The 18,518-nt window shown below is 44.8% G+C and overlaps 1 protein-coding gene across 1 annotated transcript in view; it reads right to left on the reverse strand.

Annotated features, from left to right (window-relative positions):
• Positions 1-8,479: 8,479 nt before the first annotated feature.
• ENPP6 (ectonucleotide pyrophosphatase/phosphodiesterase 6) overlaps positions 8,480-18,518 on the reverse strand; it is a 33,329-nt gene continuing 23,290 nt past the window's right edge. The window contains exons 6-8 of the mRNA XM_064652617.1: positions 16,589-16,726; positions 12,501-12,624; positions 8,480-11,710 (exon numbers count right to left, since the gene is read on the reverse strand). Coding sequence (XP_064508687.1) covers positions 11,487-11,710; positions 12,501-12,624; positions 16,589-16,726 — 486 coding nt within the window. The 3' untranslated portion in view covers positions 8,480-11,486. The remainder of the gene's footprint in view (positions 11,711-12,500; positions 12,625-16,588; positions 16,727-18,518) is intronic.

An 18,518-nucleotide genomic window follows, 5' to 3' on the forward strand; every position in this document is an offset into this window, starting at 1 on the left:
AATTTAAAACATTCGCCTGGACATGAGTGAACTTTCCTTGATCCAGAAACTTGTAAAAGAGTATTGCCTTAAAATATTTAGACCACTGCAGATTTCTGAACTGTTTGTCTTTATGAAAATTAGTTTCTTGGGATGTTGCTGAGGACAAAGTTGCCTTTTTTGGCACTGTTAGTGTGGGTTAGTAGTGGGTCATCAGGTCCAGTCAGTTGAAACCACCAGCTTCAGTCTCAAGGCAGAGCAAAGCAACTGAGTTAGTCCCACATCAGGCTAAAAACAAAGACTATTGGCATTTATTTTTTTGGTTAAAAAAAAGAAGACTGTAATCTCTGGACTATACAAACGTGTAGTGTGTGAATTCTGTGTCTCATGACTGCTGCCTTGTGCCATGGATAATGCAGTCAGTGGTGCAACCCTGGCATGGGTCTCCATGAACATACTGGTCAGCAGGCAACCAGCTTCTGCCCAGATTTCCTCCAAACTGCTATCTCTGCAATTCGAAGGGAAGAGAAGGAGGGTGGATACCTTTCATCAGAATGAGAAAAAGGGAATTGGAGTATAAGGGCTTAAAAATTCAAGAGATTTCACCAAAACAAAGAGGAAAACGCAAAGGCAGAGGAATGTGAGGCTGCACTTCAGTAGCTGGGGAGTCATAGTTGGGACCAGCAGCTGGAGAAGAAAGATGTCAATTCAAGACAGAAGAAAAAATCTTTACATTATATGGAGGCTGAAGGATCCTGGGCTCCCAAAAGTCAGCTGAGGCAGGGAACTACATGTGCCTGCCTTCATGGTTTATACAAACCTAAAATAAATAGCAACTGATACTGGAATGTTCTGACATATGTCTGTAGTTGTGCTGTAGGGGTGTGGTGTCCCTGAGCAATGTCCAGCCAGGAAGCAGGTGACAGGAGGCAGTGCAGCCACTGAGGGCAGCAGGGGCTGGGTTACCTGAAGGTGCCCCATTCACAGGCAGAGTGGGGTCATGGAAAAAGGGCTAGAGAGGGATCCCACAGGGCCACCTGGCAGTGCTGCCATGGGGATCCTCCTCTCTGCTGCCCAAGTGCAATGGCCCTCCTTACTCCTGGCTAGCTCCTGGTCTGAAGAACAACTTGCCATGCTTCACCCACTAGGTAGGAACTAGCCACATCTTGCAAAACTGGTGAGATGCTCAGCACTCCTGGAGATATTTCCCTCTACTCAGGCAGCCCCCTAAAACACAAGTTGTAATTGCTTGTCTCAACATATCAGCCTTCCCCCTTCCTGTGTGTGCAGGAGGTTTCTGCTCCTGAAGGTTTGGTCATCCTCAAGGCACTCATATTTGTCTTGGAATAAAAACTTCTCCTTTTTTTCCCCTCCATTCATATCATACATGCAATAGCTTGCAATTTCTTCCCTTGTGAAGGCTGCAGAGCACTTCCAAGTGTATTTTGCATCCTAAAAAACATCTTCTCTCTCCATCAGGAGAAGGTCTGTGATGTATTGGAGATATTTGCACGTGGCAGCAGTCTCCATAGAACAGATTACAGAAGGAAGATGGATGGGCAACCAACAATTGCCTCTCGTCTTGCCACTTCTCAGAGGCAGGGAAGTTTTAGTACTGGCTCTGTTTGCCACACTAGTATATGAAACCATTTGAACATCACTCAGAGGCATCTCCATTTCTAGCTGTGATTGTCATGGAGAACTGGAAGGGGGACACAGAACAGTTTCAGATTATTATGTAAGATTCATCTTATATCTTGTCTTTTTTTACCTGCTGCCAGTTCCAAATTAGCCTGTTCCTGCCCATTCAAACAGAAGAAAAGCACTGGCAGAGATTGTCTTGGCCCTATGGCTGCTCTTTTTGTGCTCAGTATAGCCTCCGGCGGTGTTAGTGGCTCTCTCTGGTTGCCTCCTTTCTTCTACCCTTGCAGGATTTTTGGCAAGGACTGTGTTTTGAGGCTGGGTTTGTTACCAGCCAGCTGAGGCCCTCCTCCCTGGCCGAGACCCTGGATGCTGAGCTCATTATAAAATAATTTATTCAGTCTTAGGATGCGTTTTTCATATGAAAGCTCTTAGGCCAAAGAGAGTCTTGTGCTGCAATGACTACCTGTACTCAGGTACAGAAGTACTGTGAATGGCTATTTCCCACAGTGAAGCTGCCTGTCTGCCTTATTATTTGAAATTCTGTCTAGGATGGCACTGTTAGGTCTGTCACGACCCATGCTGGTGACAAGCAGCAAGGCTAGTGGTGGGGGATGAACACAGAAAAAGAGCTCCTTTTACACAGAAAATTTCCTGTGCTTCATCAACACTGTGCTGAAAATAGGGCCAATGAAAATAAGATATTTTTTAAAGAAAAGTGGCTTAAATACTCAGCTTCACAGAGACAGGCAAGCAGCTGAGCAGCTCTTCACTAGAGATATTTTTTTTAGAGGTTGAAACTGGTAAAGACCTTGTCCACTCTGCCATGTTATCAGCAGCCTCAAATGAAATGCTGTTTTGCTCAGCTTCCTGGAAGGGTGCCAAAGCTTAACATTAGTGGGAACAATCCTTTTCTTGGGGACAAGGGGGAAAAAAAACCCAAAAAGTCATCTAGATCAGTCTGTGCTGACAGCTATTTCTGAGAAGTAGTCCATACAATTCACAACGAGAAAGAGATTTGTATCAGCAAATTACTTTGGAAGAACAGACTTTGAAGAGGCAAATGGGACCAGTCCTCCAGCCTGCACTTTGGTAGAAGGTAGTTTCTACAAAATGCTGTCCTGGTGATACCTCACACCCACTGGATGTGTGGAGAGAGGCAGGGTAGGAGTAAATGTGGGAGTAACAGCACTGAGAAATGTCATGACAATCATGGTGGCATCCTTTTCCAAATGGGTTGAGGAGCTCTGGCTTGTACTGATTCATTGTTTGCATGGCACTATTTTTAAATCTGCTCACAGTTCCTAAATGGAAACCGTAATGGCAAATAACAAATCCCTCATAATTGGTCATGTGTCTGAATTATTTTATGTATTTTCAGTGGGAAAAATAACCATTTCCTTGACTTATTTAGAGCTGTGAACACTGGAGACGGTGGACTGATCAGGAACAATGAAGCACTGTATGTGACACCTGGCTGGATATTGCCTGCTGGATTGGAGCAGACCTAGTTCTCATTGGAGCTGTTTTGGGAAAATCCACCCTTGATCTCAGCTCCTTGTGTTTTCTGTCACAGGGCATTGCAGACATTTTCAGAGGTGCCCAGGCCATCTGCTCCAGACATCCATGACTGCAGCTATCCCCTTGGCACCATGGGAAGCCATGTGATACACGGAACAGCAGCTCCTGCAGCTCTTGGGGTCCTTCAATGAGTATTTCATTTGCAGCCTGCCTGCAGAAGGCATGGGGCAGCTCCTGAGGGCAGTGGAAACACATGGCTGTCACTGCTTAGCCCATCCCACATGACAAGGCACTTCACCTTCCATGGAGCAACCCCCTTCGAAGAGCAGGTCATGTTTCAGTCGCCTAAGCTCTTACACCATTAATTCTTCCATCCTCCTACTCTGTATCCATTTCCTAAGCTGCTCTAGCTGTCACATCTGCACACTTGCCAGCTGGTTTCCCACTTTTAATTGCCCTCAGAGGGCTTCTTCAAGAGCCACACCTGCTTTTGTGTGTGTCTAAATTTGTCACTGTCCAAACTGGAGCAGCAAGCATTTAAAATTCAGCCTCTATGAGTGTGTTGTATTTCTTCAAATGCGTGATTAATTGCTAGGCCTTTTCAGGCTGCATTCAGCTATTTCTGCATAAAACATAGTCTGTCTTTTGCTGGAAAGCTCCCCACATCATGGATATTAAATATCGTCTTGTCAGTGGGACTTGGGTTTGTTCATCCCATTTGTTCTTGCGGGAAAAGGTAAGAAACAAAAAGAAAGTTCAGGGCTCTCTCAAGTTTATTCTGTTTAGAGGAGGGAGAATAGTTATTTTTCTTTCCTAAAACTGTTCATGTAAGGAAACATTTGAGATTAGGGCTGGAGAGGATGTTCCAGGTTATCCCACCCAGTCCTTGCAGTAGTGTAAGCAAGCAGGTTGTATAATCCAGCTCTTAAACTGCTTGAACTCCACCTTAAAAAATATTAAGTGTTTGGTTTTGGTTGTTTTTTTTTTTTTTGTCCTCTTTCATGGCTGCTATGGGAATGCTGCTTTAAAATCTTAGTTTTAAGCCCAAAATTATTTCTGTGTTATATCTGTACTCGGAGTACCCCTCCACAGCTGGGCAAGGGGTGCTTTCCCTCTCTTTTACAGCATCTTCTCAGTCGAGGCATCCGTGAGGTGTGGGATGTGTTCAATGGGGTTATGCCTCTCCTACCCCACATGGGTTACCCTTCTGCCACCCGCTGGATCCTTGTGGATAATTAATGAGATGAAAACCACCTTGCTGCCTACTCTGGCAAACACAGAAAAAATCTTGCACCCCAAAACTCCACCAATATGGAGGACATGGAAAGAATATTAAGAGAGTGAGATTTACAGGTGGATGGATGGATGGGTGGATGGTTGGTTACATAGTCAGGCAAATACACATTTTCAAAAAATTCATTTTGAATTTGTCAGAGCCTCCTTCTGCCCAGGAACGATGTAGAGGGTGGGAGGCATCTCTCAGAAATCAGAAGCAGATCCTCCTGAGTCACTTTGTATGGTTCTGGGCTGCAGGGGTAAAACTAATCTGAATAGGGGACCATGTAACAGTGAAGGCAAATGTAGTGGTTGTTCTAGTAATGTAGGATGAGCAGCATGTGGGACCACTGAAAAAAGGCTAAAACTGCCTGTTATGGACGCGTGGCTCAGTTATATACATTTACATGGCCAGGAGCCCTTGCAGGGAGGGAGCCTGGTGTGAGCAGCAGGTCAACTCGGTGTTCAACAGGGATTGTGGATGATCCCCTGTGAGCCCTACCTGCACTTTGCAGCCTTTGCAATGGCTGGTGCCACCTCAGCCTCCCTTTTTCTATCTGGCAAGGAAGCAATTCCAGTGTCTCCAGCCAATTTTGAGGATTAATTAATATTCACCAAACAATTTATCTAAGTGCTGAGTAATGTTTTAGCGTATTATTAATTTCTTGAGAATAACAGAAGGCTGCTCAAGAGCTGTCAGTGCCCACTCCTGCAACCACAGAAAATTGGTCATGTAGGAGATGCCCACATGGTTCCAGCAAAGGATGCTGACATTTTGGGGCTGGCTGCCTGCAACTTCTTGGTGAGGGACACAGGAACATCTCCTGTGCATGCACTGGTGCCCCTTGCTCCTGAAGACTGCTGCAATCTTGATATTAAAATGCCTCATTTGCTGTGACTAAGGGAGGAACAAAATGAGCTCTCCAAAGCTCAGCTAAGTCCTGATCTGTGCTGGTGTGGGAGGTGGGCACTGCATCTTCCCCATCTCAGCCCACTCTCCTCATCCCTCCTCACCATTTCTTTGCTGCCTGTGACTGCTTTATTCAGTTCCCCTGTGCTGACAAAGACTCAGAGTCCTCCTTGAGGCACTGCTGGGACACCTGACCTGAGGATGCTGCATTCAACCTTGCGCCAAGCTGCAAGTGATTACGAGTAACAAAGCAAGAGCTCTGTCACTTACCCTTGCTGCCCTCTATTGTGTACATATTTTGTTTCCCACTGGTGAGATCAGGCTTTAACGACAACATAGGCAGCTCGAGGTGCAGCCCAAGTCCTGACAGTGGGGAGTAGATCCAGGTAGTTCCTCTCATGGGTCATTAAGGGCCACGTATACGCATGGGTCTTGCCGAGCCCTCTCCTCCTGTGGAAACGAGGGCAGGAGGAGACGGGAGGTTTGCTCAGGTTGCTACATGGAGGCAGTGGGTTTGGGGCACTGCACGAGGAGGAATCGGCCATAGAGCAAAGGGCAACAGAGAGAGTCAAAGGGGAGAAAGAGGAAAAGCTGCGATGAGACACACAGAATGAAGGAATAGTCCCGGTCCTTCCTATCCTTGTTAAAATAGAGATTACTTCTATCCCACACCCGCGGTGTGCCGGTCAGCCGGCAGGGGGCGCGGCCGGGCCGGGCCCGCCGGGAGGGGCCGGGGCTGCTCCGTCCGGGCCGGGCAGAGCCCGCCGCCCTTGGGGGCTGCACCCTCGCAGCCTTCGCCCTGCAGGGGGCAAGGGAGGCCGTAAAAGCAGCGTGTGAGGAGATCTGTGTCTAGTTCTGGGATCCTCAGCACAAGAGAGAGACATGGAGCTCCTGGAGCAGGTCCAGTGGAGGGCGACAAAGTTGGTCAAGGGACTGGAGCAACTCATACACGGAAAGGCTGAGGGAGCTGGGCCTGTTCAGCCTCGAGAAGAGATGACTAAGAGGGGACTTCATCGATGTCTATAAGTATCTGAAGGGAAGATATCAAGAGGATGGATCCAGGCTCTTCTTGGTGGTGCCAAGCAATAGGAAAAGAGGCAATGGGCAGAAACTGATGCACAGGAAGCTCCAGCTGAACATGAGGAGGAACTTCTTTACTGTGCAGGGAACTGAGCACTGGAACAGGTTGCCCAGAGAGGTTATGGAGTCTCCCTCACTGGAGATGTTCAAGAATGATCTGGACACAATCCTGTGCCACATGCTCTGGGATGACCCTGCTTGAGCAGGGAGGTTGGACCACATGACCCACTGTGGTCCCTTCCAACCTGACCCATTCTGTGGATCCGTGATCTCCACTCCCAGGGCCTGTCAGGCCTTTCCCCCCACCCGCCGCCACCTGTCCCCAGCCTGCCCCAGCCTGCCAAGCTGATGGAGCACATACGGGTGTTCCAGGGCTGCTGCTGGTGGGTGTCTTCCACCCTGGAGTGTATCTTCAGACCCCACAGGTAGCAAGTTCTGGCCAGCCAGGGCAGTAGCAGTGGCCTTGGTGCAGTGGTGCGGCTGCAGCAAAGCATTCCCTGCATCCTGGGCAGCCTTCAGGCAGATGCCTGGCTGGGGTAGGGAGAGACCAGGACAGGCCTGCTGGCAGCTCATGGTGGTTTCCACATGAAATTGGCTTGGCAGACTGGAACTGGTGTCATTGATACAGATCTGCCAGATTTGGGATACCATCATACTGGTTTGCAAGTCCATGGCAACTTCCATGTATTTGAAATGTTATCAGAATAATCCATAGAGCTGTAAACATCTGTATAAAGTTTAAGAATTACACTGCCCAGTCAACTGTAACTCTGAAATGTTCTTATTTTTGGGCACTCTCCAATAACCTTCCCTTAACTTAAATGTGTTTCAATACCTGAAGAAAAAATGTTTTTCCATGTAGGTGAAAGTTGTCTTTCAGAACAGCCCTTAAAGCCTCCTTATGCTAAAATGGAGGGTTTAAAATTTTTCCCTTCATTAGGCTATGTTTTCTTTTAAAATTCTCATTGGATTTGCTGTTGCCTGCCCTCTCTCCACAGCCCCACAGGGAAAATGAGGCGGGGAAATGTTACAAAAGGGGCTTTTCCAATGTCTTTCAATTCCCAGTGCCCAGAGCTCATTTGGTCTGCATCTCCCCCTGAGGTGTGGGGTTTAACATCTGACAGATGTTTTGACTTAGCTGTTAGGAGACAAGTAAGGTGACGAACACCACAAAATCTTTTCATTCACCCCTTAGTTGTGAAGTCCCCATAATTATGGAGGGCTCAGGCCTGTGTCTGGGGCAACAGGAAAGTGTCCATGAGGCTGCAGTCTGTGCAGACAATGTGGGCTACATCCTGAGGGATGCTGGAGGGCCCACCTGCTGAGCCTTGGCCAGCTATGCCATTTACATGGCCACCAAGCTCACTGATAAAACGGCTTAGTTTATTTAGGTGTGAAATTGCCATTTTTGGCACTGTTACAGGGAGCTGACTGAGGCTGATTCCCATGCTGTCTCTGTGCAGGCAATCCCTCAGCATCCTCCTGCTCACAGGACCCATGCTCCTGGAACACAAGGGGAGCATCTCTGGCAGACTTTGGCAGTGCTGCTGGTTTGAAGGGAGCCCTGCTGAGAATTAAAGGACTCCTTGGCATACCTGAGCTGATTCTCCTCAGCATCTACTCCCTGCCCTTGTGGTCAGTTAGCATAAGGAAAACAAGCTAAATTCCACTGAGTAGGTTTGGAGACTTATTTCTATTATATTAGTCTCTTCACTGAACATTGTTGGTTTGTGAAGCTTAAAGGGTGGGTAGGGTCGCTTGCCCTCAAGACCTGTAGTGTTGGTTTTCAAGGTCTTGTTGCCATTTGCACCATCCCCCACTGGGAAGTGGGGGCTCTGGAAAGCCTGAACCAGTGACAATGCACTTGATTTCTGTGCAAGCAGCTGATGTGATGGTAACAAAGCAGGCTTGGAGAAGTGGGCCTGGAGAGAGCATCCAGGGCTCACCCCTCTTCTTAGCAGAGCAAAATGTTTTGTCATGTCCATTGGCTAGTGTGAATTACATGTCCCTGGATGGATGTTCAAAAGATTAAATACTGAAGTAGATCTGGAAAAAAGGACTGCATATACAAGCTACAGTATCTTATGTGATGTATTTAATGTCCTTAATTTACATGCTGACAACTTTGCCATTTCTAAACAATGTTTACATTCATCTTTCTGATAATTAATCAGCACAAGCTTCAAACACTGTTTATCACACTTTGATGCAGCAAAGACAAGAAAGGCAAGGTGTTATGGGGCAGGTTTTGGGGTTTTTTTTTTGGTTTTTTGTGGGTTTTTTTTTCAAAAATCCTACAGTATTTACAAAAAGATGCATTTTTTTCCCAACACCATTCTTAGGATTATTCACTCATTCACAATCAGTCACTGTATAAAAACATCATTCAGAAATAGGTTTTAAAATACACCCACTTCCATTGCATAGTATACAGAAAAATAGGTGAGAGATAAGACACTTGATTTTTGAATGAGAATGTGAACTGATTCAGAGGTACAACATTTCTGAGGAAGAAAGATGCACTTTTCAAAAAATAATGAGCTGTAGTTCTCCTGAAACTAATGAGCTTCTTGGAGGTCTACTATCAATTTCCCTTTTGCAGACCAAGTATCTTTTACCATACACACAATGCTTGCATTAAGGTCAAACAAATCATATTGCAATTAGAAAATTTACTCTTCAGTACTTGCATGTGGACACTGACAAAAATGAGTTACACGAAGTGCTCACAAGGATCAATGTTGGTTTCATGTGTCATGGCCCACCTGCGGAACAACTCAATGGACTCAATTTGTTATTTCCAATTTCTGCTTGTATAACTGAGAAGCTGAATATACCCTTATACCTTTAGAAACTTTTCTTCTGTAAGAAGACCTTGGGTTCTGTTCACTGGTAAGAGTTAAAATGGCAGGCTATGGAGGGATTAGCAGGCACTGATGGCATCTAGCCTGTTGATTTTCAAACAAAACTTGGTAATTTGGTTATCTTGCATGCTGATATGCTGATTTTTAATTTTTTTCTTGCTTTAAAAATGTGCTCCAGTGATTTCATTGAGCATGGTCCATTAAAGAGCAACAGGGAACTCTGAACAATAGGTGCTTGTTTTACAGCTACTGCAAATGTTTTGAAAGCACTAAACTGTCTTTTATACTCAACAGTCTAATAACAAAGACTGATTTTCTCCCTTTTTTTTCCCAATTGATTTGATGGTTCACTTGAGCTTTAAAAACAGATTACATAAATCTTTACAGCTATTACAGAAGTCTTTGTGAAGTTTAATTTGGTGTTTGTTTTTTTTTCCATGGTGTAATCATTCACTCTTAAATGTGCTGTATCACACATACCTGGATCATGCCTGACTCTGGATCCATAAGAGTAGTAAGTCCTAGAGGTTTGTTTCACATGGGGAGGGACCTAAATCCTTCCAAAGGCAGTTTGTTGCTGAAAGTTCCCAGTCCAGAGGTATATCAGATAAAGCAGTGGGCACTCCCAAAGGCACCTCTGGCAACAGCTCTATCCTCTCCTGCTATTTAATCTAACTTTACCGTTACAACTTTGTTTGTGCTTGATAGCCTGTGGTGGAAATAATCGCTAGGATTAACTGGGAGGGTGGGACACCTATCAGTGTAGACCTCTTTCCCTGCTGCAGAATAAAGAGGAATGTGCTGGTCACCTGGCAGAGGTGTAGAGAGCAAGAGCTGGTAGAAAAGCAGCAAGTTTCAGAAAACCTTCAGAAATGCAATTGAGTACAAAACACCAAAACCTGAGCAGATCGTATTATCTTCACCAGGAAAAGTAAAGAGACTGTTAAATTCAAGGCTTCTTCATCCTACTTTCTCCCAGCCCTTGCGTGTCCAGATGCCTCTTCATTTTCCCACTATTTGAGGTGGAGGATTTCTGTTGCTCTCCCCTTTCTCAGCCCTTCCCACTGCTGTGGTCCATGAGGAAAGCCAGGCCTTGGAAGCATATTCAGGAAGGATATTGAGGTTCCTGGAGCAGGTCCAGAGGAGGGCAACTAGGCTGGTGAAGGGACTCGAGCACAAGTCCTATGAGGAGAGGCTGAGGGAGCTGGGACTGTTCAGCCTGGGGAAGAGGAGGCTCAGGGGAGACCTCATCACTCTCTACAACTCACTGAAAGGAGGTTGTAGCCAGGTGGGGTTGGTCTCTTTTCCCAGGCAACTATCAGCAAGACAAGAGGGCATGGTCTCAAGTTGTGCCAGGGGAGGTTTAGGTTAGATATTAGAAAGAATTTCTTTACAGAGAGGGTGGTCAGACATCGGAATGGGCTGCCCAGGGAAGTAGTGGATTCTCCGTCCCTGGAGGTTTTTAAGATGAGACTGGATGTGGCACTTAGTGTCATGGTCTAGCAACCGCAGTGGTAGTGGATCAAGGGTTGGACTTGATGATCTCAGAGGTCCCTTCCAACCTGGCTGATTCTATGATTCTATGCACGGCCAGGACTCACACTGGGGAGAATGAAGAAGGAAAGGCTGAGAGAAATAGGATGCTCTCACTGCTCTCCTGCTGGCCCACCTCTCTTAGCATTATGGTAACTCACCAAAGCACTTTGAATGGGTCAGTATAGACAGGGCTTGGCTGGCACTGTAAGAAGATGGGGCCCTGCTGGTGATGGAGCTGGAGATGAAGGAGTGAAGAAGGAAGAACGCAGTTAAATGCAGAGATGTCAGTCTCTACTCCTGAGCTTCTCAGTACCAGGAGCCAGGGTGAGCCCCTCAGAGAAAGATGCTGTGTAAGATGTGTTTGATGCTCAGAGATCCCCACGTGCACCCGCCAGAAAATAATGTGGATAGCCAGCCAGGATTCTGCTCTCATTGCCAGAGCTGTAAATCTAGAGAAACAACACCAACTTCCCTGGCTGTGTTTGGAGCATGTTGTTTGGAACATGTTCACGTTACAACGGCTGTAAATGCAGGATGGGTCAGATTCACGCCTGGTGGAGCACAATGGAGGAGTGGGGGACAGCACTCTATTAATGAAGCTATTATTCAAATGAAGAACTTTAAAAAAAAATCAGAGAAGAATGGAGTTGCTGGTGACACTGACTGACATTGTTCAGGGATCACAGTAAGGAGATCTGCTTGGCGAACAGGGAGAGCACAACTAGTGCCAGGGCACAGCTGCTGCATGGGGGGAGTGGTGCCAAGGGAGCTGTGTTTCGGAGCATGCACTCCACCCTGGACCAGGAGCCATTGTTGGGCAGTGGCTGTATTCCTGCCAGGCTGCACATGATGTTGTAAACATCCACGGATCTGATGGGTGGTGCTCGGTAGTTGGATCGGAAATCTGCAGGCAAAAGAGAGGAGTTAACATCATACAGCTTATGGCTCAGTGCTTGAAATATGGGGCGCTGCAGGGCAAGGGCTCCTATGCCTTTCCTGGGACTTTCCCAGCCGGCTGGGATGTGGCACACTATACAATAACATAGATCAGCAAAAACGTTTTAAAAATTTTTGTGCATTATTTTTTACTTCTAGTCCAATTTTATTCTGAAAACCAAAAAAACCCCCAAACTTTTAAGGAGCTACTTTACTGGGTGCGCTTGGTAGATTTAATAGCCTGACATAATTCTATTGCACATTCTGCTTTGTTTTCACTCCTGTCTGCAGTTGCACCCTGGTGCTTTGCAGCGTTTAAAGGTCCAGATGAAGTGGAAACCAGGAGGCTTGTGTCTGCTCGTCAGACAGGTGGGTGAGGTATGCTGCAGCCTTCCCAAATAAAGTGCTCTGCGTTATTGAGTCCAAATCCTCCAACAGAAGAAGAATTTGTGTGTTTCAAATGGAATTAAAAATTTAGGCCAAAATTTAGGAAAAAAGAGCAAAGGGACAGAGTTACTGTGCTGGGACATCAGAGAGAGGCTGACTAAATCCCTTCATATCTCTCTGCCCTGTTTCTCCAGCTAAAAAAGAGAGCTAGAAACCTTCTGTAGTGAGGAAATCCTGCCATCTATTTGTAAGTTTTAAGCGTCACAGAGTGCCATCAGGGTCCTGATGTGCCAGGGGCTGCAGGGCTGCAGGGGTAGGGACCATGGTGCTGCAGGGGAAGTGGAATCCCACCTGGGATGGTGGCATTGTACCTGGTCCATATGCGAGGAAGAAGCCTCTCATGTCCATGAGCTCATTGTCGTAGCCATGCCAGCCATTCTGCCAGGCCTCCTTCTTGCCTGTCCCGTTTTCCCAGAAGGGCAGCTTGTCCCTGCTCTGGGTGACAACAGCAGAGCGTGGTTAGTGCCTGCCTGCCAGGCTGTGCTGGGGTACTGGGGGGTGCTATGCTGTGTCTCAAGACCCATCAGGACCCCCCTGTGCTGTTGGCTGCACAGGAGCTCATCCCCAGGAGGGGTGACCCCCAGCTTAGCTGCCGCAGTGAGTATCCATCTCTGCACTGAGAGGGGAGGACAACTCATCTAAATTTCTGCCACAGGCCCAAAGTACCACAGCCGTATGTGACATGTGCAAGCAAGGTGGTGTCCCTCTCCCCACTCATGCTAGCAGTGTCACTCTCCCACCCAGCACCATGCTGTGGATTTGCTGATGTGTTGTTCTGTCCCATATGCCACTGGCACCTTAGAAAAATAAGCCATTTTTGCTCCACTTGATTAGTCAGCCTAAACAATACAAGTATTACCCCTACTATATATTTTCTAATTATTACTTCTTCTCCCTACTTGTTTTAGTATTGAAGAAATCAAGTTTGTTTCAGGGAACACTGGCTCTGACCTAAGACAGTCCCTCTCTCCCTGACCTAGATCACTCTGTTTTCTTTCCTTGCTCAGTGGATCTATGCTTTATTAATTTGTCATTATAAATCTTGTTCTTCCTTGCCCATATTGCACTTAAGTAGTACTTTTAAATTCCTTCCTTACTTTCTCCTGTTTCATATAAACAGCTCTTACCAGACTATCTACAACAGTGTCATACCTGTCAGAGCAGCAGTCTCTAGGAGCTGATCAAAATGCTGGACCAACCCTGTCCACAAGTTTCTCCTGTCCCATGTTCCTTAGGGATGGCAGCAGATGTGGCATTCCAGATAGCCCCAAAACTACGGCAGGAATTTTACTTAGATATTCATCAGACCCTTGACATTAATTTCTCTGATGGTTACAGAGAAGGATCTACACAGTTCTCTAAAGCAGTGAGGTCTGGGCTTCATACCCAGGCACAGAAGTACAGAAGATGCCCCAGAAGAGTTTCCCACATTACCACCCTGGGCAAGTGGTGCCATAACCCCTGCAGATGATGAAGCAGATTAACCAAGGATGTCTTTCCTTTCACAAACATTGATTTTGTCTTATTTTTATCTTCCTCCTTCAGAAAGAAAATTGACTGTGCAGTGAGGACAGCAGTAGTTAGGACTAAGAGGTCAACTACTCTCTAGGGGAACCCCCAGATTATCCCTTTATCCCTTGTGTTTCTTCACATGCAGTATTCAGCAGATGTACCAGATAATTCCAAAATACTACAGAATGGAGTAGTATTCTGGTTGGAAGGGACCACAGTGGATCATGTGGTCCAACCTCCCTGCTCAAGCAGGGTCATCCTAGAGCACATTGCACAGAATTGTCTGCTGACAGTTCTTGAGTATCTCCAATGAGGGAGATTCCACAGTCTCTCTGGGTAATCTGTTACAGATTAAATTAAACTATTTCAGTTGACAAATTTCTTTTCTTGTCCCCATCTACTTCCCCCATTTATTTCCCTGACAGAGCTCGGAGCAAGCCTTCCTCTCTTCCTACCATAGCACCTCCTTATGCTGTGGCTCTGTTTACCGCAGTTCCTGGACTACCTGTGCTGCTCACCATCAGGTGACCTGTACGGCATTTGCTAGCATCAGCTTCAGACAAGTCAAGCCACATCAAATTTTCAGTGGTTCTTTGGCAGTGTCATGACATCAATGAAGCCACACCCCTCCATGGTCCTGTCAGATGTCCTGGACTCTGTTGCTTCCCCAGGAATGTTAAATCCAGGAGGTATGTGTGCCTTTCCATAACTCACCCAGGCAGCAAGAGATACCCACTCACAACTGACTGCAGTCAAAGGCACAGTCATTTCCATCATTTTTGCTGCTTCTTGGGCCAGAAAACATACTACTTGCTTTCACAACTGCAGCTGAAATGAGAGCTCATGAAATGGAGCCACTAACAGCAGTAGCTTGAGAGACAGGGCTGTGCAAGCACCCCAATGCTGCCCTTCTAGAGCATCAGGCTCTACCTTACAGCAAACCTCATAAACTCCTGGGGCTTCTTTGGGGCCAGGGCACTGACAGCACCCTGAAGTGCCTGCTTGACAAATACAAATGGGATGGTAGACTCAACTGAGACATAATTTTTCATGCTAAGCCTAAGCCTGGGCTAGTGTTGCTCCTCAAAGATGAAACAGGCATGTCTGGGACTGCCGACAATGGACTTTTCCCTGCATGTGAATGTTTAGAAAATGTACTGCAATTGCTCCCTAAATCTTGGGAAAGTACACTGGGATGGGTACAGAGCGAGCACACAGGCCTGAGGGCTAACACCAGTGTTGCACATAGGAAAGTAGCTGGGAGAAATTCTGGTCAAAGGATGGGGACCACTCACTCATGTGGAGGGAACAAGGCTTCGATAGGTGTGTGAAATCCCTCCTTATCCTGCTTTAACTGAAATGTAGATGGGCTTTAGTTCTAGTTTACCTACTTAGAAGTTATAGATCCCCAGCTCCTTGCTGGGAGAAACGACAATTTTCCAGATACATCTTTTTTATCCCTTTCAAAACACAACAACCAAAAAATCTCCTTTTCAAACACCTTATAGCTATCCACTAACCAACAGAGAGTTAAAACACCCCTTGAGCGTGACAGGGAAGAGCTGAACATCCTCTCTTCAGTGATTTGAGCAGGAAGCATAACAGAAGGCTCAATTATTGCTTTAAAAATGACAGGAAACTTTCATTTTCATATCCCATTCATGGATAATGAAAATGTACTGAAGAGAAGGAAAATCTGACTGTATTAATGAGAGGACACCCTTGAAAATCAGAAACAATGGGAAGGAATGGGCAGAGAGACAGAAATAATTACCATAGCAGCAGTGTTTGCTGCACTGTTATTAAGGTTTGTCAGAGTTTCAATTACTTTTTTAAGTACCTTTTTTATTTTCAACAGAATATGTAAAAATGTTCTGTTTTGAACTTTTGTACAAAAGAGTTTAGTTGTAATTTTTTTAAATCATTTTGGCGAAATTGTTTCAGATTCCTACTTTACATGTCTAAATCTTAACTCTGGCTTTTTTTTTTTTTTTTTAACCAGAAATGTGCTCATCAATCCATACTCAAATGCCACTGGGTTTTTTTTAGAGGTGCATTTTTATTCAGCTGTAGAAATTATTATCCTAAATTCAATTTGGCTAGTGAGAAATGTGGTGGTGTGAAATGTCCCGAGCAAAGCTTGGTGACCAGTAGCTCTGAAAGTCATGAAAGAAGATGCTCAGCTGAGTTACAGTAATCTGCAAGGCAACAATGTGCAATGACTATGCTGGGACATTAAAAAAACCCAGGACATCTTGGTTCTGCCAACTTACTGTTAGTATTTGTAATGTGGAGATGCCCAGTAGGGTTACAAATACAAAATAACAACAACAGCAAATTATAGTAAGAAAATAAGTTACTATGAAAAATCTCTTCACATGTGGATTCTTTGCTTAAGAAGTTCTCAGATTTTCAGAGTGTGGACAGGGCTTCTCTGAGGAGGAAACCCTCAGTCTGACCCTTTTGAGACTGGAGGGCTTGGGGGAAATGGTGCTTTTTTTAGTGTGGTGGGTAGGAAGCCAGGCAGAATGAAAGGTTGCTACAGGTACTGCTGAATGGAGGGACAGTAAGGACTTGAAACAGAAACACTCTTTTTGTGTCTGAAATTAAGGTAGATGGCAGGGGGAAGAAGACTAAAGCAACAGAACCGGAATGTGAAATACAAGGACTAGTCCTGTGTTATGACAACAGAAGAAAAAACACCATCTTGACTATTTAACTGTCTACCTATAGGATAGCTGCAGTACCTTTAAGCCCCTTTAAGCAGTAGTTCTGCAGTCAGCCCATTGAACTCAATGATCAGCATAGAATTGTATGATTTTCTGACTGTTTTCATACATTGCACCTTTTGACATTCATGTCAATGTATTTTGTTTCTATACTTTACCTCTACTATGAACCATCCTTCCTCGGCCACAAGGGTTAGTGGAGACACAAATTTTCCTTTTTTGTAGAAAAACCTGTTTGGAATATCCTGTATGTTATAAACATCCATGTGTTCCACGGATTTCAATTTTTGATATATCTGCAAAGAAAACAAATGTTAGGACACTATATGTCTGTAAAGAACATATATGCACCAAGGGGTACACTGAAACACCTGAATTTGCAAAATGGCTAATCCCCTTTAATGGCTAACCAATAGCACATTCAAACCAGGACTCTGCCTGTCCAAAAATGATGGCTGGACAAAACCTACTTATGTGGTTTAGGAGATTCTGAAAACTTGGATCAGAAACACATAGGAATGCATGAATTCATGTATTATATATATTTATGATACACACACAAATGTATGCATGTAAGTACACCAGCCTACAGAAATAGACCAGGAGGAACCACACCATCACACGAGACAGTGGTGAAAGTAAAGTGGTTAAAGATGCTCAAAGGCACCATGTGGATTGTGTACAGATGTGGAAAAGGAATATTTTCTTTATCCTCTGCCATTCATTCTCTCTTTGTGCGCTTGAGTGAAGAATTAATATCACCTCATCTGTGCTTCTTGCACTTAACCAGTCAATTCCTAACAAAGGGATTGATAGTGTTTAGTTATCTGCTTCATAAGGATGCCATGAGATTAATTAGCCAATGCCTGCAGCTTGAATCTGCACAATGACATACAAGTGGTTTATTAATATTAGTCATACTGTCTTGAATATAATCACACAAGTGTGGTTAAACCCCAAATTGTTCAGAAAAATTATTTTAAATGCCTGAAGGAGATGTTCATATTCCATAAAAAAGGTCATTATTGGAGTCCTCAGACACTATATTGTTCTTTTGCTTAAATATAAATAATTTTCAGGAATAATTAGCTCGATTCTGCAAAGAATGAAAGGTTCTTCACTAGCCTTTTAGCTAAGTCACCCTTGTGTGCCTATGTGTGCCAGAGATGTGCCTCGATATGCAGTGACCATAAGGACAGCACTAGGGTGTGATGGCGAAATCCAGCCAGACCCTCCCATGAGCAGGACTAGGGTGGTCCTGGTGTTTCACCAGTACTTCTTCGAAATGGGATAGTTCTTAGAGGTGATAATCACCATGTTATGATACACTCTTAATTCCTAAACATAGCTCTTTGAAGCTCTATTGGGAAACTGAAAACCAACTTGATTTCACTTAAAAAGCAGTAGTCCAGTAAGAAGTGCTAGAAAGAAAGGAAGAAAGGAAGAAAACAAAACCATAGTGTAGAGGCATTGCACTTTATTCTCCTTAGAGGTATTTGGCTGTTTAATAAGAGAGAAGCACGTGCTTAAAAGCTTTGTCAGATGAAACCCCATGTCTGTGTGAAGTTCCAACTTGCCCTTGTTTGAAGGTCTGGCCTACAAAAATCAGGAGCTCTGGGTTAAGACCAAGGAGAGCACATATCAATGCTGTGAACCCCTGAGATTCACTTTGAGTGAATTGCTTATGCATGCCTCTAAGACAACTTTCAGTCCTGGCACCAATTTGTGAACCAACGTTCACAATACCACAGCTACACAGTTCCTGGAGAGACTGGGTGCAAATATTCTCTTTTTAAAAATTTTGCAAGCTACGATATACTGGAACTGGCTAAAATATAATATAGAAATATAATATAGAAAACAAGATTATTCAAATGGGCACGGCCTGCCCATTTTGTACATTCATACATATATATATTCTGAGGACAGCAGTGATGACTTCTCATGCATTGGTTTCTGGTTAGACTATAATGTACTAGTCTGTTAGTTACAGATACTGCATTTTCATTCTTTTCAAATAATTTCCAATTTTTTTCACTATTGTTTTAATTTATCCCTCAAAATCATGCAGTTCTAACCTTGGACTTT

The sequence above is a fragment of the Pseudopipra pipra genome, chromosome 4 (assembly GCF_036250125.1).
Source record: "Pseudopipra pipra isolate bDixPip1 chromosome 4, bDixPip1.hap1, whole genome shotgun sequence".
In the NCBI taxonomy this organism is placed as follows: Eukaryota; Metazoa; Chordata; class Aves; order Passeriformes; family Pipridae; genus Pseudopipra; species Pseudopipra pipra.